Below are 18,606 nucleotides of genomic sequence, written 5' to 3' on the forward strand. Positions count from 1 at the left end.
AAGGACATTTGATACCAGAAATGGATCAAATTAAACGAATTCTAAAATACATAACGATATGTTCATATATTGTGCATGAAAATTACCTTTAGGTAACCTTTACTTATATCGTTCTTAATTATGTGGCCAGTAGTGGGATTCTGTAACTCATTTTTGCTGTTATCGATAATTGTCGGTAAAATTAAAATGCTTATAATTTCGATAATTAACGAAATTTTTCGGTAAGTTAACGATGAATAAAAAGTAGTCGCTGGCTTCTACCGACACAAACAGTGATGCCAACTTTCCTTTATGTTTTTAGTCATAATTTTGCGATTTAATTTTACCGATTTTTGTCGGTAACAGCAAAAATGAGTTACAGAATCCCACTACAGGTCGGTTTATTACTATTTTAATAAATCGTGGTTTCTTTCGTATAAACGAGGGGGAATTATAACATGTTTTGGCTTTATTTTAAAGTGCTTACCGTGTACTTTATTTACAAATTTTGTTCCATATAAATATTCAAATATTTGGAATGTAGCAAGGCAAATATTATTCAATACGATGTCGTTCTTAATTATATGGCCGCCACTGTACATATCGTCACCATAACTGCCCGAAGACGAAACCGACATGAAAATCGAAATTCGTTTTTTGATGTAATCTGATACATAAACCTAAAATACATGCTCTGGCAAAATTTCAAGCTTCTACCTTCAAAAAACAACAATGCTATTCAAGAAATGGCATTTCGGAAAATGGGATAATATTGCAGATTTTGTTGTAATGGAGGATCTCAAAACTAAGCACTTCAGCGGTTTTGGTTTCACTACTAATTCCCCTTCGTATATGATCGATAATATCCCATATACTCGCCTTTATAAGATTAGTATTCCATAAAACAGTTTTTAATTTTATAACGTTTTTTGCTTCCCCTGTAAAGTTTTGGTTTTGTGGGTTACGTCTTCGGGCATTTATGGTGACAATATATGTATTAAAAGTTTTAATTCATAATTTTACGACTTCTCAAAATACTGTACTATCAACAGCTTTGTTGCTTGAACTGGATATATTTCTAATTTTTTACACAAATACAAAATGTTTTTTTAATAATTTATCCTTTTTATTTCACTTTATAAATTATCTCAAAAGTTTATATTTCATAATAAATGCCTTGAAACCGTTTTATTCGATGATTATTTCAAACCCAAATCTTTTTCAATGGTGTGTGAACAGACGGCCATCATTTGGTCCTTGACACTTTCAAAGTTTTTCACTGCAATCGGTTTAGCTTCAGGCCATTGAGCCAAGTCACGATAGATGGGACGACAGAACTTCATACGGAAATTGGAATTGGCAAAAGCAATAATTTGATCCATGCGATTCATTAGCCTGGCCATAATGCACAAACGCATCACACGAAATAGAACTTCAGAGTTCTTAGTGTTCTTAAGATTATAAGTAGCTTCCAGTAATTCAATTTTTTGTTCAGTCAAATCCTTAATATCTTTGCATTCAATTAATTTACCCAAGAAATCGATTAATTGATGGGTAGATATCTTTTGTCTAACTTCAGCATTTTCTGCCAGCTCTTCAGTGGTTTTTGTGCTCCACAATAGGGCCAATTGTTTTGAGACATTAGCAAGCGTTTGATCAAATCTAAAAACAAAACATTATACTCATGTATTAATATTTTATCTAACACTTACTCTGGAATGATTGGAGGCATGCCTTCAGATGTCAACCACAATTGCCAATCGATTTCGTTGAGTTTACCATTTTTATCGGTGCAAACAAAATAATCGTATAAGGAATTTTTGAAGTCATTTGTGGTAACGGATTGATAAGAATACTTCTGAAGATAAGAGCGCAAGAAGGGTTCAAAAATTTCGGGACCACCCATCAAATCTTCAATGTAGCGCAAAAACGTGGAACCTTTCATGTAGGGAACACTGGAGAAGGCATCATCAGGTCCACAATTGGATAAATCAACAACAAGTTTGGTCAATTCTGGGGTATCCTTTAACTGGGTACGAATCTATAAACAAGAACAATTATAAAATTATACGAAATCATTTTTAAATTTGTTCTCTTACACATTCTTGCAAATCTGTCAAATTCCTCAACATATGGAAATCGCGTTCCTTTTCACCCTTCATGCGGCCAACAATTTTAGTTTCCACAAAAACGGTAAAACCTTCATTCAACCAGAAATGTTCAAAATTTTTGTTTGTCACCAAATTTCCTGTCCAGCTGTGGGCTATTTCGTGAGCAACAACATCTGCCAGCGATTTGTCTCCAGCCAACAGCGTAGGTGTAACAAAAGTCAAACATGGATTCTCCATACCACCGAATGGGAAAGAGGGTGGCATTACCAAAAGATCATATTGTTTCCAAACGTATGGACCGCAGATATCTGCAGCAGTTTTCAACATTTCAGATGTCTCGGAAAATTCAGCAGCACATTCCTCAATAATGCCTTCCTCAGCCCAAACGTTAGAGTTGGGTCCCAATGGCCTGGACACTAAATCACCAATAGCAATGGCCAAGAGATAGGCTGGAATGGGTACATCTTGTTTGAAAGTTGTGCGACCCTCTTCCTGTTTTTCAATTAAAGCACTCATTAGTGCCTTAAGATCTTTTGGATGTTCCACAGTCGCAGTATAAGTGAATTTCACAGCAGGTGTATCTTGGCATGGTATAATAGAACGGGCATGGATCGCCTGACATTGTGAAAACATGTAGGGATGTTTCTTGCCCAAAGTTTGTTCCGGTGTAAGCCATTGGAGACCACTAGCTTTTTGGGATGTTTCATAGTCGATGCGAACAGTTAATCTTGAAAGGCAAAAAACAATTGTTAGTGAAACAACTTCATATTCTGTAGGCCTATTCTGTAACTTTTGTCGATTGAAAAGTTGTTAAAATTTCTTTTGTTTTTGTAACAACTACAAAACAAATTAAATTGTTGTAAAATAAACAATCAGTAAAGTTGTTAAAAAGTTACAGAATAGGCCTACAGGCAAACCATATTAAATTTACTACTCAAAGTCATGGTAGAACAAATATAAGGTAAAGTTAATACTACAACAAATACAACTCGAACAACAACCACAAAGGAATTTGTTTTTGTTTGTAACGTTACTGCCAGTTGTATTTGTAAACAAAACAAGGAAATGTCTATAAATTATTGGAATTTAAAAAAACTAATAATTTTTCACATTTGGTTCAATATTTTGGAAAACATGAATGAAAATTCGTTACATTTTCAATTTTTATGTTTCCACATCATTCCACTAAGTGCATAAATTCTCGCAGAAAGTAGAATTCTTGCAGAAAAGTTTGGGGTCGCTGGAAATTCATAGAAAAAGGAGAAGCTGTTTCAATGTTTTGTTTTAGAAATCAAAGAAGCACATGTTTATTAGGGCTTTATTTTTCTAAATGTTTACAAAATACCTCACATATTAACAAACGTTGTATCGCCTCTACAAGCGGGGATTTACTGCGCGGCTTATCGTTCGAACTTGGAGGAGGTTACATATCATTGATATGAAGAAGTCTTTCTGGGAAATGTTTTTTTCCGAATGATATATTTTTTTCTCAAAAAATATATGTCCCTAATGTACATCGATATAGAAATAAATGTATAAAATGTCATATGAAATTTGACACTAACGTTACAACCCAGTTCAGTCAGCTGTGTATTGCTGCTACCTTTTCTTATTCTACCATGACTCAAAGTAGGAAATAATAAATGTATCGTCTCAATAACTACCCAGCAAAATTAAATGGAAGTGATTCCATGTGAAATCATGATTTCACTGGTTCTTTTGCATGAGTGCGAAAGGAGTCGTGAAAGATCCCATCTTTTTCATCGAATTTTCATGAGTGCAATTGAAGTCGTGAAAGGTCCGATCTTTTTCATCGAATTTTCATGAGTGCAATCGAAGTCATGAAAGATCCGAGTTTTTTCATCGAATTTTCATGAGTGCAATTGAAGTCGTGAAAGATCCGATCTTTGTTACAATATTATCATGAGTTCAAATAAATTGATAAGTAACCGCACAATAAATTATCAAATACTCATATTCCCGAATAATTGTGTACTTGCAAAAGTAATTGTTAAAATGAAAATAAAAGTCAGATGAAAGTGGTCGGTAGTGGCAAAATTTATATATTTTAATTAAAAATACAATGTAAATTGATATAAAACAAAAGAAAAATATTTTTTGTGTTTGGAAACCTGTTTCGTTTTGTGGATATTAAAAAGAAGTATGAAAAAGACCCGGTCTATAAACCACGAGCTTCCCCAGCCGACCAACACCGATATAGTAAAACATATCGAGCTGCAATTATTGGGTTGGTTGGGCCATGTTAACAGGATGGATAAAGATGCCACCGGCATATGAATACGAGCCATTTGACGTTATGCGACCCGAGGGAACAAAACTCCAATGGAAAGATCGCGATATCACAAGCATGGCATGCAAAGTGAGAAAAGCAAAGTAGGAGATCGGTAAAATAAGTATAAAAGAGACCATAACGTGGTAACTATTACAGGATAAGCTTTTTCTTTTGAAATAAAATAACAGAATTCAAATTTATACTAGATTTCCCAAACGATGAGCTTGGTTCAGAGATTGACACATAATTTATCGAATATTGGAAAAACGGAACCCCCAAGTTGAAAGAAGTATCTTGCAGCCATCGGAAGAGATAAATATGATATTGCAGATTAATATAATATATAATTTTGAAAATTACATACAAAATAAAGAAAAATAACATCTGGCGATACAAATCATCTGCGCATTGTATTCTTATTAATTCAACAAATTACATAATTGTATTGCGAATTTTATTTCTGATTGGCAAAAATCCGGATCCAAAGCATTGGTGCAAGAAGCCATGACGATGAACTGGTGCAAGAAGCCATGACAATGAACTGGTGCAAGAAGCCATGACAATGAACTGGTGCAAGATGCTATGACAATGAACTGGTGCAAGATGCCGTGACAATGAACTGGTGCAAAATGACATGACAATGAACTGGTGCAAAATGTCATGACAATGAACTGGTGCAAAATGCCGTGACAATGAACTGGTGCAAAATGCCGTGACAATGAACTGGTGCAAAATGTCATGACAATGAACAGGTGAAATCAGGTGTCACTCCCTTGTAAATTTCATCGGTGATTCACCTAAATTTGCACCTATGACAAGTCACTTGCACCTATGATTCAACTCATGATCTGTCATCGAACATTTTGCTGGGTATGTGTTACCAGCGTCCCCAATCACTACTGAAATGAAATAACATCAATAATAAATTTATGACCACTTGGAGAAAACGGTTATAAATTATCTCTGAACACACGTTTAAATATTGGTTGGTATTTTCAGTCTCAAGAGATTAGGGACGCCACTATTTTGATAACTTACGACAAATAAATCAAATTGTATTGTACTTACTCTCCTTTAGCAGTGCCTTGAGGAAGTTCTAATGTCAGTTTAGCTCCAATATCATCTACAGGATCACTGATAAAATGATTCAAAGGTGTTGTGGCACCAGCCGAAATAATTTCAGCATTTAGAATGGTCACATCACGAACATCCAAAAGCTATAGAAAAATGTACTCATATCAGTTACTACCATTATAAACTATTATCCTCGTCACTCACAATTGACTCCAAGTTATTTTCCAGGACATTGAATTTGTGTGTTACCGATCCCTTCAACTTGGTGTTTTCGAAATCAACCTTCCATTCAAGACTACTGTGTTTGGTTGTGATCAATTCGGGTTGAGAGTATGAGGATGGATCAACTTTACCTAGGCGACCCATTTTGCGATTAGATACTGAATAAACTGGTACGGTGTGAAGTAGGTTAGACGTGGACAGTTGTTGTGTGGTCAACGAACGTTTGTGAACTGTGAAGAAATTGCCAACAATGTTTTACTAAAATTGCATGTTGTGTGGTTGAAGAACGGCAGATAAGTGATTATCTCGGTTAGGTTCCTAATGAATCTTATCGTGTTTTGTTATTTCTTGCGATAGCACCTATACAAATTGTTAATAGTACTGATTTGGAATAAACTACGGGGAGCAACAAGTGGATAATTTAATATGATCTTAATCAAATTCGTACCAATTTCTTTCGGTTTTTTATTAATTTTCTCGTTGGAGTTTTTTGTTAAATTTTTAGCAAGAAATAGATTAATTTAGAATGACTGTGTACCTCTATGTAGCGTGGGTGTGAAAAAAAATAGAATAACACTTCTACTTGCGGCTTTTGTCGACCAACAAACAATTTTTGCAATGCAATTTTTTCTGCAATGTGTCACCGGTTTTTGGTGATTAGTCAGCACGTACAAGTCTCGTAAACAAACCAAAAAAAAAGATGATACATACCAAGGCACATTTATATAAGGTAGAAGCCACGATACAATAAAATAGAGGTAGGCCAGGTATGAAAATCGCCGAAAAATACAACCCTGTAGCCATGGCTTGAAACGTCAAATGACATGGAGCAATAATAAAGGTAGACGTATCTGCATAGTTAGTCGGTTTAACAAAAACATATGAAATTTAGAACTTCACTATTTATGTTAATAGTACCAAATAGAGTAAAATATAAAATTCACTTCAGCTATGCTCCAGAATATTATTGCTAGAAAGGTGTTCCAAAAATAGCAAAACTTGTACCCAAAACTTAAGTCAATGAAAACAAAAATGTCATTCTTTTATCTTCTACTTGAATAGTTTGGCAGATCTAACATCGTGACTGCTAGCATCCGATTTCCAGATACGCCAACATTTCAGCTAGAATTTTTACAATATTTGTAATTTTTTCGTTCCCGTAATTTTACAACAATAAATATTAATATTTGACAAATCATTCTTGCTCAAGTATTACTACGTATTAAAAATAAAGAATTTAATTTAGCCATGCGAACAGAATTTGTTGTCCTTGTTTTCAATTTTAAGTTTTTTGTTGGAACAATTCACCGACGCATCTACCTTTATAATTGCATAATATCAACAACACCCAGCAAAATGTTTGCATCCGCGGATGCAGTTAAATCACTAGAACAATTGCCGCTGGAGTACATCTTTTCCTATGAATTCACCTATGAATTTTACAAGAGAGCGCGCAGCTAGGATGCACTCCATTTCGCTTCCACAGCACACAGCTAGGATGCACTCCATTTTCGATCCAAATCACAGCCTTTGATGTAGTTTTTTTGGATTGAATTTAAATGCAGTCTAAAGATGCTGTAAAATACAAGCCATTGTAATTATCCCAAAATAAATAAAATACATTGCTTATTCGTGTAAACAAGAATATTAACTTTATTACATTAACACAAATTATAAAAAACTCTCCATTAAATTTTATCGTAACTGAGTTTACTTCCTCTGCTCGGCTTTTTGTGACACCGCAACTGATATTGCTTCATCATCCAAATGGTTTTTCATTTTTCCTCCAACTCCAAAAAAACTCTAACTCCACATCAAAAATAAGTTGCGTCTCGTGAATTACAGCAATGTTCGTATCTTTAGTTTGTATTTCTTTAATTTTTAAAAAAATTCTTATAATTTTAGACACTCTTTCTTGTGTTCAGAAAAAAAGACTGCGACTGTAGGGATCAAAAAATTGGCTTGCTTGGATAGGGATCTATAATCGAGTACTTCTAAAATGTATCGAGCGGAGTGCATTTTTCATAACACCGTGAGGACTGCATCGAAAGATGTATTGAAATCATAACTCTGCATTGCACTACTTCCAAACTTTTTTGCTGGGCAGTAATAAAAGTCAACCCTGCTTTTGACAGAATAGGCCATAAGAAGAAAAAAATTGTAATCAGCTGTTATGCCTTGTTCATACTAACGGTGATTCGCTCTCTATTCGTTGTTCGAACCCAAATTACCATTTAATTACTTCATTTCCCATACAAAATTTTGGTAGAAGCATTGTAGAATAACACTATGCAACACTGAAAATGCAAACAACTTCTAGTATTAATTTTTTGAAAGTAGATATTTAGACTACAAAAACTCTAGTTGGGTTTTGTCCTGTCAGATCCAGTTCGGATTTTATGGCCTCATCTAAACCGGGCTAAATCTACACTTTTTTGCATTTATCAGGCCTTTATCTCAGAAACGAATAGGAATTTGGCCTTGCTATCTTTAGCAATATTGTAGCCATAAACTACTAGAACTTATCTTTTGAAGAAACCACATAAGAAAAACTCCATCCAGGGCATCAAAATCTATAAAATATAGAAAATTTTACATAATTGCTGAAATTCTGGTCAGTATCGGCTAAACTATTGGGAGTTGAACCAAGTAACCCTTTGCAAAAATCTTCCAAATAAAGTTCTCAACAATTCTTTAGAACATTCTGAATCTCTAAAATGCTTACTTTATGTTGTTTCAGCGGTATTTTGCATCATATCTTTTACAACACTTATTTCAAACACAGTTCACACCAACAGTTTATTCTCGCATTTCGGATTTCACTACATTATTGACATTTTTATTAAATCGTCGTTGAGAAATGTACTGAAAAGAACGGGACAGAGGCATTTTACAACAATGACATGTTCCGAAGAGTTGTGTATTACATTCCAGGGAATATTTTTCCAAAAGAAAATATTCAGAAAAAATTAACGGTTTTGGAGATACGGTGCGAAATGTATAAAAATTGTGGTATTTTTGCATATATTTTGAAATTTGAGGCAATAAATGTTGTTTTTCGAGTTCATTATTTCTCCAAATATTTTTTTCTTGTCTTTATCTACAAATTTGCTTCAGAGGTTAGAAGAAGATTCGCATTGGTTTCAGAGATATAGCCCCGAATTTCTTTAAAAACTCAATATTTAACCATGTTTAGATGGGGCCATAAAATCCGAGCTGGATCTGACACAACAAAACCCAACTAGGGTTTCTTGGCGTTTGGGTCTGTCCTTTCAAAAAATCTTCAGTTCGAATTGTTTGCACAAGATCACCTTAAAAATGTTGCACAGTGTAATTAGAGGTAGGCCACAGCTAACAGCTGATTACAATTAATTTCTTATTATGGCATATTCTGTCAAAAGCAGGGTTGAAATTTTTTTTATTATTGTTGACATTGTGCAATTATAAAGGTAGATGCATCGGTGAATTGTTCCAACAAAAAGTTTTTGCTGCAACGCTGTATCTTAAAATTAAAACAAGTTCAAACGATTTTTCTAGCTGAAATGTATCTGCAAGTCGGATGCCAGCAATCAAGATGTTAGATCAGCCAAACTTGTCAAGTAGAAAATAAGAGAATGACTTTTTTTCACTGTCATAAGTTTGGGTACAACTTTTGCTATTTTTGAAACACTTTTCTAGCACTTGAAACACTTTTCTTAATTCCATATGTTTTTGCAAGACGGGATAACTATGCAGATACATACATCTATGTTTATTATTTCCAGCAAAATGTTTGCATCCACGGATGCAGTTAAATCACTAGAACAATTGCCGCTGGAGTACATCTTTTCCTATGAATTCACCTATGAATTTTACAAGAGAGCGCGCAGCTAGGATGCACTCCATTTCGCTTCCACAGCACACAGCTAGGATGCACTCCATTTTCGATCCAAATCACAGCCTTTGATGTAGTTTTTTTTTTTTTTGATTGAATTTAAATGCAGTCTAAAGATGCTGTAAAATGCAAGCCATTGCAATTATCCCAAAATAAATAAAATACATTGCTTATTCGTGTAAACAAGAATATTAACTTTATTACATTAACACAAATTATCAAAAACTCTCCATTAAATTTTGTCATAACTGAGTTTACTTCCTCTGCTCGGCTTTTTGTGACACCGCAACTGATATTGCTTCATCATCCAAATGGTTTTTCATTTTTCCTCCAACTCCAAAAAAACTCTAACTCCACATCAAAAATAAGTTGCGTCTCGTGAATTACAGCAATGTTCGTATCCTTAGTTTGTATTTCTTTATTTGTTAAAAAAAAAAATTCTTATAATTTTAGACACTCTTTCTTGTGTTCAGAAAAAAAGACTGCGACTGTAGGGATCAAAAAATTGGCTTGCTTGGATAGGGATCTATAAGCGAGTACTTCTAAAATGTATCGAGCGGAGTGCATTTTTCATAACTCCGTGTGGACTGCATCGAAAGATGTATTGAAATCATAACTCTGCATTGCACTACTTCCAAACTTTTTTGCTGGGATTGTACCATGACGTTTGACGTTTTAAGCCATGGCTTCAAAGTTGAATATTTCAGCGATTTTCATACCTGGCCTACCTCTATTTTATTTTACCATGGTTAATGGAATTGTATTCTTGAATATGAAGTCACATTATACCAGGCCTGCTCAGACACATACAAACACATTTTGTAATTGTGTTGGTTTTGAAATACACAAATTTCAATTTTCCTTTGTCTCTCTGTATACTGTGAGAAATATCGTAACAGTTTTTTTTTTTTTATTTTATATTTCAAAATATAGAGTAGAATAATTATTTTATTTTGACCAAATGTGACTGTTGATGTTATAATTTGTTGCAAATCAAGTTCGTGACAAACCAAAGTGCGTTGACAAACCAAACACTCTAATTTGCCGTAAAAATTTTAGGCAAATAAAAATTCGTATTCAGTATCTTCATTCATTTTTTCAGTGTACGCATATAAATTCATAGACAAATTCGAAAACAGAACCTTCCTCATTGAATGTTCAATAGAGACTGATTTTTAATTTTGAAAATATTCAAAACAAAAACAAAAGCTCTCTTTTTAAATTGTGTGTGTGAGAAAATTGACACACACCGACAGCTCAGGTGCGCACCTTGAGCAGGCCTGCATTATACTCCCCGCCACCACCAGCATAAAATTCTAATAGTATGTTTACATACATATAACCGGATTTAATAAACCCTCTCAATTCCATTGTGTATACGTCAAATAATTCCTCATAAAGAGGGTATTATAACCCGGTTACACTATTGAAGGTTAACCCACTGGGTTTAATAGATCCAGTGGGTTAATCCATGGTACAATAAAGGAGAGGTAGGCCAGGTATGAAAATCACTGAGAAATGCCACCCTGCAGCCATGGCTTAAAACGTCAAATGGCATGGTACAATAATAATGGTAGATGTACCTGCATAGCTATCCCGTATTACAAAAACATATGGAACTTAGAGCTTCACTTTTTATATGTTAAAAGTGTCATATAGTGTAAAAACATTTCTTTAGCTAGGCTCCAGAATATTCTTGTTGGTAAAGTGTTCCAAAAATAGCAAAAGTTCTTCCCAAACTTATGACAGTGAAAAAATGTCATTCACTTATTTTCTACTTGACAAGTTTGGCTAATCTGACATCGTGATTGCTGGCATCAGATTTGCAGATAAATGTCAGCAGAATTTTTACAAAAATTGTAATTTTTACATTCCCGTACTTTTGCAACAAATTTAAATTAATATCAATATTTGATAAAACTTTCATTCGTAAGTTTTGCTAACAAAAATCAACAATTTTCAATTTTAAGATATAGTGTTACAGCAGAAGTTTTTTGTTGGAACAATTCAGCGATACATCTACCTTTATGATTGCATAATGACAAAAACAGTACAAAATGTCAACCCTGCTTTTGACAGATTAGGCCATAAAAAGAAAAAAATTGTAATCAGCTGTGAGCTGTGGCCTACCTTTACTTTATTCTACCATGGGTTAATCTTTGCTTTGCTGGTTACACTTAGCTTTTCGAGGATATAAACTGTCAGCTGATGTTTGTTTACGTATACATACAAAATAACTAATAAAGTCGTGTGTTACGCTTTTAAATTTCTCGGATTAGATATCGTCCCCTCTTTGCTCATATTGGTATATTTTACACACAGGGATACATTTTTGTATCATGGTATCAATCGTGCAGTGAGGATACTGTCTAATTTGCTTCTTAAACAAACATTTTGCATTAGTTCTTTGTAGTGAATAAATATGTACATATATAAATATACATTAATTGGTTGGACGTTGTTTTGGAGATTGTTTTGTTTCCCCAAGCATATTTTTGCATCATAAGATAATCGTGACCTTTGTTCATGTCATTTTGTATTAACAGCATAAAACAATTATTATCGTATGCACCCTCCAGAGGGGAAAGGGGGGATAATGTTACGTGGTTTCTTAAAACACTCTTGGAAGCAGCACAAAGCTGTAACCGGTGGGACGATTCGAATTTTCCTTGCAGCAATTGTCAGTTTGATGGAAAGAGAGGTGAGAAATATGGTAACCCTTTGCCTCTCAATACCCTCTCTCACCTACAAACTGACAATTGCCGCAAGGAAAATTGCCTAATGTAAATATGTACTTACTACCAAACTCATGTTTTGTAGAACATTTTTGTTCGAAAAAACAGTAGTTTGATAATAGTTCGATCGTCTTAATTAAATTGAAATATAATGAATATAAAAAAATGAAATATCTCAAATAAATCATTATAAAAAGCGACTGAGTGCAAATAAAAATCAAATACTTTTATTTTAGAAAGTAAGATTTTATTATTCAAAATGCCCAAAAACATCTTAAAATGCTTCTTGCATAGGGTCATGCAAAAGAGGTGATAAACATCTAAAACTGATTGCATCCTAGCTGCACCATGCCCTTGTAAAAATCATGACTTATTTTACTTGCACTCATGATTCAACTACCCAGCAAAAAAAGTCCTCCCAAAATCATGGGTTTTGTAAGGGATTTTTGGCAGCCGTAACTACTCGCAAACCCCCTTTCTTCCCCATTATTTTTACAAGGACATGTCGCACTCAGTTTGTAGTTATTTTGTGACCACTAGAATAACTAGTTATTCTGTGGCCACTAGAAGTTGAAAAGTAAGTTGAAAAAAATCTATTTTTAGAACAGTTGATGTAGAGATTTTTTTAATTTCATCACACTTCTTACTTTTATTTTACTTTATTTTATTTCGCTTGCTGTGTGAGTTGAACACACGAACCCTCTGATTTCTAGCCAAAGACACTACATACTATGCCACGCACACAAACATTAAGGGTTGCTTAAGAACTTAAATGTACAGTGCACATGTGCACCACGAACTGATATTTTTTAATTAAAAAAAACTCGCGTGCTGACAGTGAGCGTTGAACACACAACCCTAGGATTTATAGTCGGACACACTCTCACTGTGCCACCGTCCTCATTACTTAGTGAGGAGCAAAGTAGGTTTGCCTTGTAATTTTTTAAGAAGTATCCCATTACTTTTCAGATTACTTGTAATGGGAAAAGAAGTTTGTTTACATTACTTTGTAATGGGTTACGTAATGACTACCGGATCCGAATTTTTGCTGGGTACCTTTTTGGCTACAAACAAAACGAAGATGCAGTCTGACATTTCTTACACCCATGATTATCTTTTTTGATACAAACATTTTGCTAATTAATTAAAATACCATAAAATAAATTGTTTCTTGTGTTCTTAAGAATTTTATTTGCAAAAAGTTATTATAAATGTAAACATTGCTAAAATGTGAAAATTTTATGAAATGGATTCAAATCGGACATTGTCAAAATGTGAAGAACGGAATGCACTTTTCATGACTCTGCGTGGACTGCTTCTAAAAAAGCTATTCAATCACTACTTCACATACAACAACTTCAAATAAATTTTGCTGGGTCATGTCAAAACTTTCTGTATGTTGTTGGGGAAATTACAACAAAAATAGTTTTTTTTATAAAGGGATTTGACTTTTCATATTCGATCAGCTGGTGTGATACCACTACCTGGTAGTTCTGCCATGATCGAGCGTATAATTTTTGTAAGTTGAAAAAGTTTAACTTTGACATAACGTTATTGTTTGGATTTGTGTGTGTTTTGTATTTTAAAAACAAAAGCCCAACAAAACATGAAATACAATTCATTGCAAAGGAAAATTATCAGCCCTATTCTGAACGCATGGGAGTTGGGAATTTTTTCCCATTCCCACATTTTCGTCATTTTCGTATTCTGAATAAAATTTTGTGGGAGTTTTTTTTTCCCATTTCCCATCTCCCCTCGTTCTGAATGAAGTTCGAATTGGGAATTTGTTCCCATGGGAAAAAAGTATACATTCTCTTTCTTGAATTGTGGGAGAATTTTGTGTCTTTTTGTGGGAAAAATCTCCACAGCAAACAGTATGGGAGTTTGAAAAAAAGTTTCAAGAAATTTCATATTTTTATGAAATTTCATATTTTAAGACATCTACACGACAAAATTATTGCAAATATTTATAATCGCCATGTGTTTGCTTAATAAAAGCATACAAAACTTAATGTAAAATATGTCTTTAGTAGACTTCGGATTTTGCATATTCTTATATGATACAAAAACCTGCATCTTATCGAACAAAACAAAAAAAGTAGAAAAAATTAGTAGATTTTTGCAGTTCTGGAACAGACCATATTATTGAAATACGAGAAAAACAGTCATGGTTGATTCTATTAACGCAGCACAGCAAGTAAAAACAAATCAATTTCAAAAGAATTTTTGGCAATAATTATTAAAATATATTGGAAAATAACCATAATGTATACAATCTTTACAACTTTTATTCATTTTCGTAATATAACCTTCGGGTTTTTTAAATCAGACGACTAACGTTCTATTGAAAACGTGTTAGTCTCCTCAACGACACGACAACGATCACACAAACGTACATACATATATGCCAAATTATTGCAATGCTATTACATTTTCCGAAATGCCTTTTCTTGAATAGGATCGTTATTTTTGAACGTAGAAGCTTGAAATTTTGCAAGGGCATGTGTTTTAGTTTTAGATTCAATCACAAACGTATTTTATTTATTTATTCTTTTTTTTTTTTTTTTGAGATACGTCTTCTGAAATATGTAATAATCGAGAAAAATATCTGAATTTATCTTTTTGAATTTTTTTAAAAATATGCAAAATACGAGTTCTAGCGATCATTAGGAATAAGTAAAACTAGCGATATACGCGTTAAACACCTAACTAAAATTATTCCGAATCAACATACAATTTTTAAATTCGTTGCAAACTTCAAAAGTTCCTATTAATTTATACACAAAACTTATGTTTGCCTACTAATTAAAAAAATGCTTACACCAATTCGCAAATTCTGAAGAAAATGTGCGTATTAGAACAACACCACACATCGTTGACTCCATTCACTTAAAAATCCATAAATTAATGCACGGTTGTTGAATTAAGTGAGTTGTGCTTTGCTAATCTAATTCAAAAACCGCGAATTCAATGCAAATAGGCATTTTGTATTACAAAACAAAATTACAGCCCCCAAAAGTATGCTATAAAAATTTGGTGTAACTGATTTCGAAATTTAAGCTCCCATTTTTTGCCGTTCCCACGTCGTTGAGAATATGGAAAACGTGGGAATGGGAAATTTCGCTCCCATGGGAATGTTCAGAATAGAGCTCTATTTGTTTTACGAATGAAAACATTTAAGAAAGTTTCGGTCGCGGATTTTGTGTTTTAAATGTGATATGGGACTCAACGTATTTGGGTAATACGGACGCTCAGAGAGCGTTGTTTTGGTAGGTTGGTGAAATATTTGTGTACGTCCCGTCGTTATTTAGGTTTATCAGTAAGTGCAAACGGGATATTACGTATTTTGAACGTTGTACACTGGAGTAACCCAAAAAAACAATTTTTTTATTTCCTGATATCAAGTTTATTATTGGTGCTAGTTGCTAAATCAATAAATCAAAAACAAAACTTTTTCTCTATTTAAAATTATATTTTATATAGAGTAATAAGTGATTCTTAACACAACAAAATAAAAATAATTATCGCAAAATATAATCCTTTGGATAATCCATTATCGATGGGAAATTCTCCAATGTTTCCTTGTCGATCATATCTAAACGTTGTGGTACTTGACGTGGTGTTCTTATTTGATTTGTAACATTTGCCAAAATTTCTTCGGGCACTTGATCATCGGCGAATAAATGCAGACGCTGCATGGTGTGTCTTCTCTGTAAATTGCCCTTCATTGCATTATATACTGCTTTGTACATAACCATTTTGGGATCTTTTTCATGCAATTGCCAGGCTAATGTCCATGAAGCACCGCCAGGATAGCCAGTGTGATGGAAATAAACACGTTTCACCCATTCATCACCGGGCAATGCAATTTCTTTGGTATTTATAACGACGACATGGTCACCACAATCATCTGAAATGGAACAATAAGAATGGCGTAATGAAATTATAAATATTGAACGTGTATTTACCATTTTAAAATGCAATATAATATTTTTATTTCAATTTTAAGTCATACTTTTTTCTTAAATTAGTTTAAATTTTTTAATGATTTTTAACTTCCTGTGACATTCTGACCACATCTTTTTTACGCAAAAGTGACTCATATGTGGTCATAATAACTCAAACATATTTAGTACCGGCATATCACAAATAATGGGTAAATAAATGAAATCAATTTTCCCAAAGAAAATATTTTATGGGATTCAGTTGTAACGATTTCACTCCAAAAACAACAATATACATACAGTAACACTTAACACGTTACAACATCCCAAAATGAAGTGTTTTCAGGATGCGCAATGATATCCATTTTACAATAGTAGAGCCAAAATCGTTTATAACGACGGTTAAGAGACCGGCGGAATTGGTCGCTATAAGCGATATTTGTTTTGAGTGGGCTATAAAGAGTCGAAGAATTTTGGGACTTATGGATTACGTCGTTATATATAACGTTATAAACGATTTCAGGTATAAAAGTTTCAGACACTTTTGGAACTAGTCGGGTTAACACGCGACCTTACTTTTGTACTTTCAAGGCCAATATATATCGGAAAGTATGGACTTCCACCAGAAAAACTATAAATCGTAGGGACTCGCCTAAACCCTACTTATCCCCAAAATTGCCTCATAAATTGTAATATTTCCGCAATCGCCAGTCGTCGGCTGGAGATTTAAGGCATTCTCCTATGGACAGGAGGACAGAGGTCCTGATTACAACGATATACATTTACATATATACATTTTATACATATATACATTTTATGTTGCGCAAGTCCATACTTCCCGAGATATGGGCCTCTGAATTTCCAAAATTTCCCTTGTTAAAGGCCAGCTATTAAGAGAAAAAAAAAAAAGAAAAATTTAATTAAAAAAATGTTTCCTTGCCCTAGATTTGCAGCTGTCCATAGGAGAGTACTAAATGCCCGGCCGCAGGAAGGCTACTTAGAAAAAAATTACAATTAAAAAAAAATCGCGACCAGTCCTTAAACTTGACTTGTTCCCTAATTTTTCTTCTAAACTATAACTTTCCAACAGCCGGCCATCTTAGACTTGCAGGCTGTGAGATTTTTTGGAATTTTGAAGGCCTACACATCATAAAGTATAAGCAGTATAAGCTTCCCATATATAAAATAAATATTGTTGTATTCAGGACAATGAGACCGATCAGGTCCCATGAAAAACCGTCTTATGCCGCCGAACCGCCGAACTTGTATAGTTTCGATGTATTTACATATTGTTTCTCATTCTTGCGAAAAGGTTACTTTTCACTTCGATATGGATGGAATTGCCGATATCAATATAATAATAATTTACTTACTCATTGGATGATAGATGGGTTTTTGCATTCCTTTTAAATGCCGGGAAATGATTTTGGCCGAATCAAAAGGATTTTGCCAAGTGCAATCATAGATATGCCATTGGCGAGCAAAAGTTGCCCATTGCTAAAAGAAAACAAAGGTCAAAACACATCAGCCACGTATATCTAGAATAAATATGAAAATATTTACCTGAACTCTTTTCGCTATCGACATTTATGTCAATTTTTAGTGAAACTTCGACAAAAAATGTATTAAATAACAACTATTTACTCGGCACGCATTCTCTGCTTTTGTGTTTGAGATGGCAAATAACCAATTGTCGTTCGATAACTGTAATCGATAAATTTCTGCATTTCAATAGGGGATTTCACATGTAATACCATGTTCATACCAGTGCTTTAACTGCGTTGTTCGTAGATCCGGCAATAATTACGTTCTCGAATCCCAGATAGCATTTAGAAGACTGTTTTTTCAAAAATCACATTGAGGAGTCTTTTTAGAGTCCTTTTGGTGATCAAAAATTGATTAAATCGCTTGTGTGATCAGAAAGGGACTCGAAAGTGACTCCCTGTAATGATTAAAAAGAGTTCAATTTAAGATACAACAACAAATGTGTAGCAATCACAAATAAATCATTGAGGTGTTTAAAATGTGACAATTTGTTGTTATTTATTGTCACATTTTGATCATCTGGAAGATTGAAAAATGCTTAATCAAAAAAGGGTCATACAGGTGTTTGAAAAGTGATTATAATTATGTATACTCTGATCATATTTTGAACAGTTAGGTGATTAAAAACTGATTGCTTTGTTTTATTTTTATTTGGTTGTAAATAAAAAAATAAAATTCTCATATACACTTTCTACAAAATTTTGATATAAATGTAACGTACAATATTAAAGGTACAGACAAACACAACACAACAGGTTTTGCCAAGTGAAATGAAGAAGCAGTATACTAACCACCAAGCAACATAAAGGATAATTAAAAGACATAACAA

General features: G+C 33.6%; 1 protein-coding gene across 7 annotated transcripts; it reads right to left on the reverse strand.

The window, feature by feature from the left end:
* Positions 1-1,083: 1,083 nt before the first annotated feature.
* Positions 1,084-17,936, reverse strand: LOC141394507 (large ribosomal subunit protein uL13m). 7 transcript variants are annotated; one of them, XM_073969033.1, is made up of 7 exons: positions 17,796-17,936; positions 17,606-17,729; positions 5,662-5,909; positions 5,452-5,600; positions 2,079-2,817; positions 1,692-2,020; positions 1,084-1,641 (listed from the first exon to the last, which is right to left on the reverse strand). In XM_073969033.1, the coding sequence occupies exons 1-7, from the start codon at positions 17,817-17,819 to the stop codon at positions 1,179-1,181; spliced, it is 2,076 nt and encodes a 691-aa protein (XP_073825134.1). In that variant the 5' UTR covers positions 17,820-17,936; the 3' UTR covers positions 1,084-1,178. The 7 variants fall into 7 exon arrangements, with proteins under 7 accessions (XP_073825134.1, XP_073825140.1, XP_073825136.1 ...); XM_073969039.1 differs by lacking the exons at positions 17,606-17,729; positions 17,796-17,936 and adding an exon at positions 6,218-6,364; XM_073969035.1 differs by lacking the exons at positions 17,606-17,729; positions 17,796-17,936 and adding an exon at positions 6,128-6,358.
* Positions 17,937-18,606: the final 670 nt, after the last annotated feature.

The sequence above is a fragment of the Musca autumnalis genome, unplaced genomic scaffold (assembly GCF_047663935.1).
Source record: "Musca autumnalis isolate F117 unplaced genomic scaffold, ASM4766393v1 scaffold_2, whole genome shotgun sequence".
Lineage (NCBI taxonomy): Eukaryota > Metazoa > Arthropoda > Insecta > Diptera > Muscidae > Musca > Musca autumnalis.

Coding starts and splice junctions, on each gene's coding strand:
- LOC141394507 (XM_073969033.1), bottom strand. CDS start 17,819: ATGTCGATAGCGAAAAGAGTTCAG. Junction 17,730..17,795: donor CGATAGCGAAAAGAGTTCAG/GTAAATATTTTC, acceptor GTTTTCTTTTAG/CAATGGGCAACTTTTGCTCG. Junction 2,021..2,078: donor TGACAGATTTGCAAGAATGT/GTAAGAGAACAA, acceptor TCTTGTTTATAG/ATTCGTACCCAGTTAAAGGA.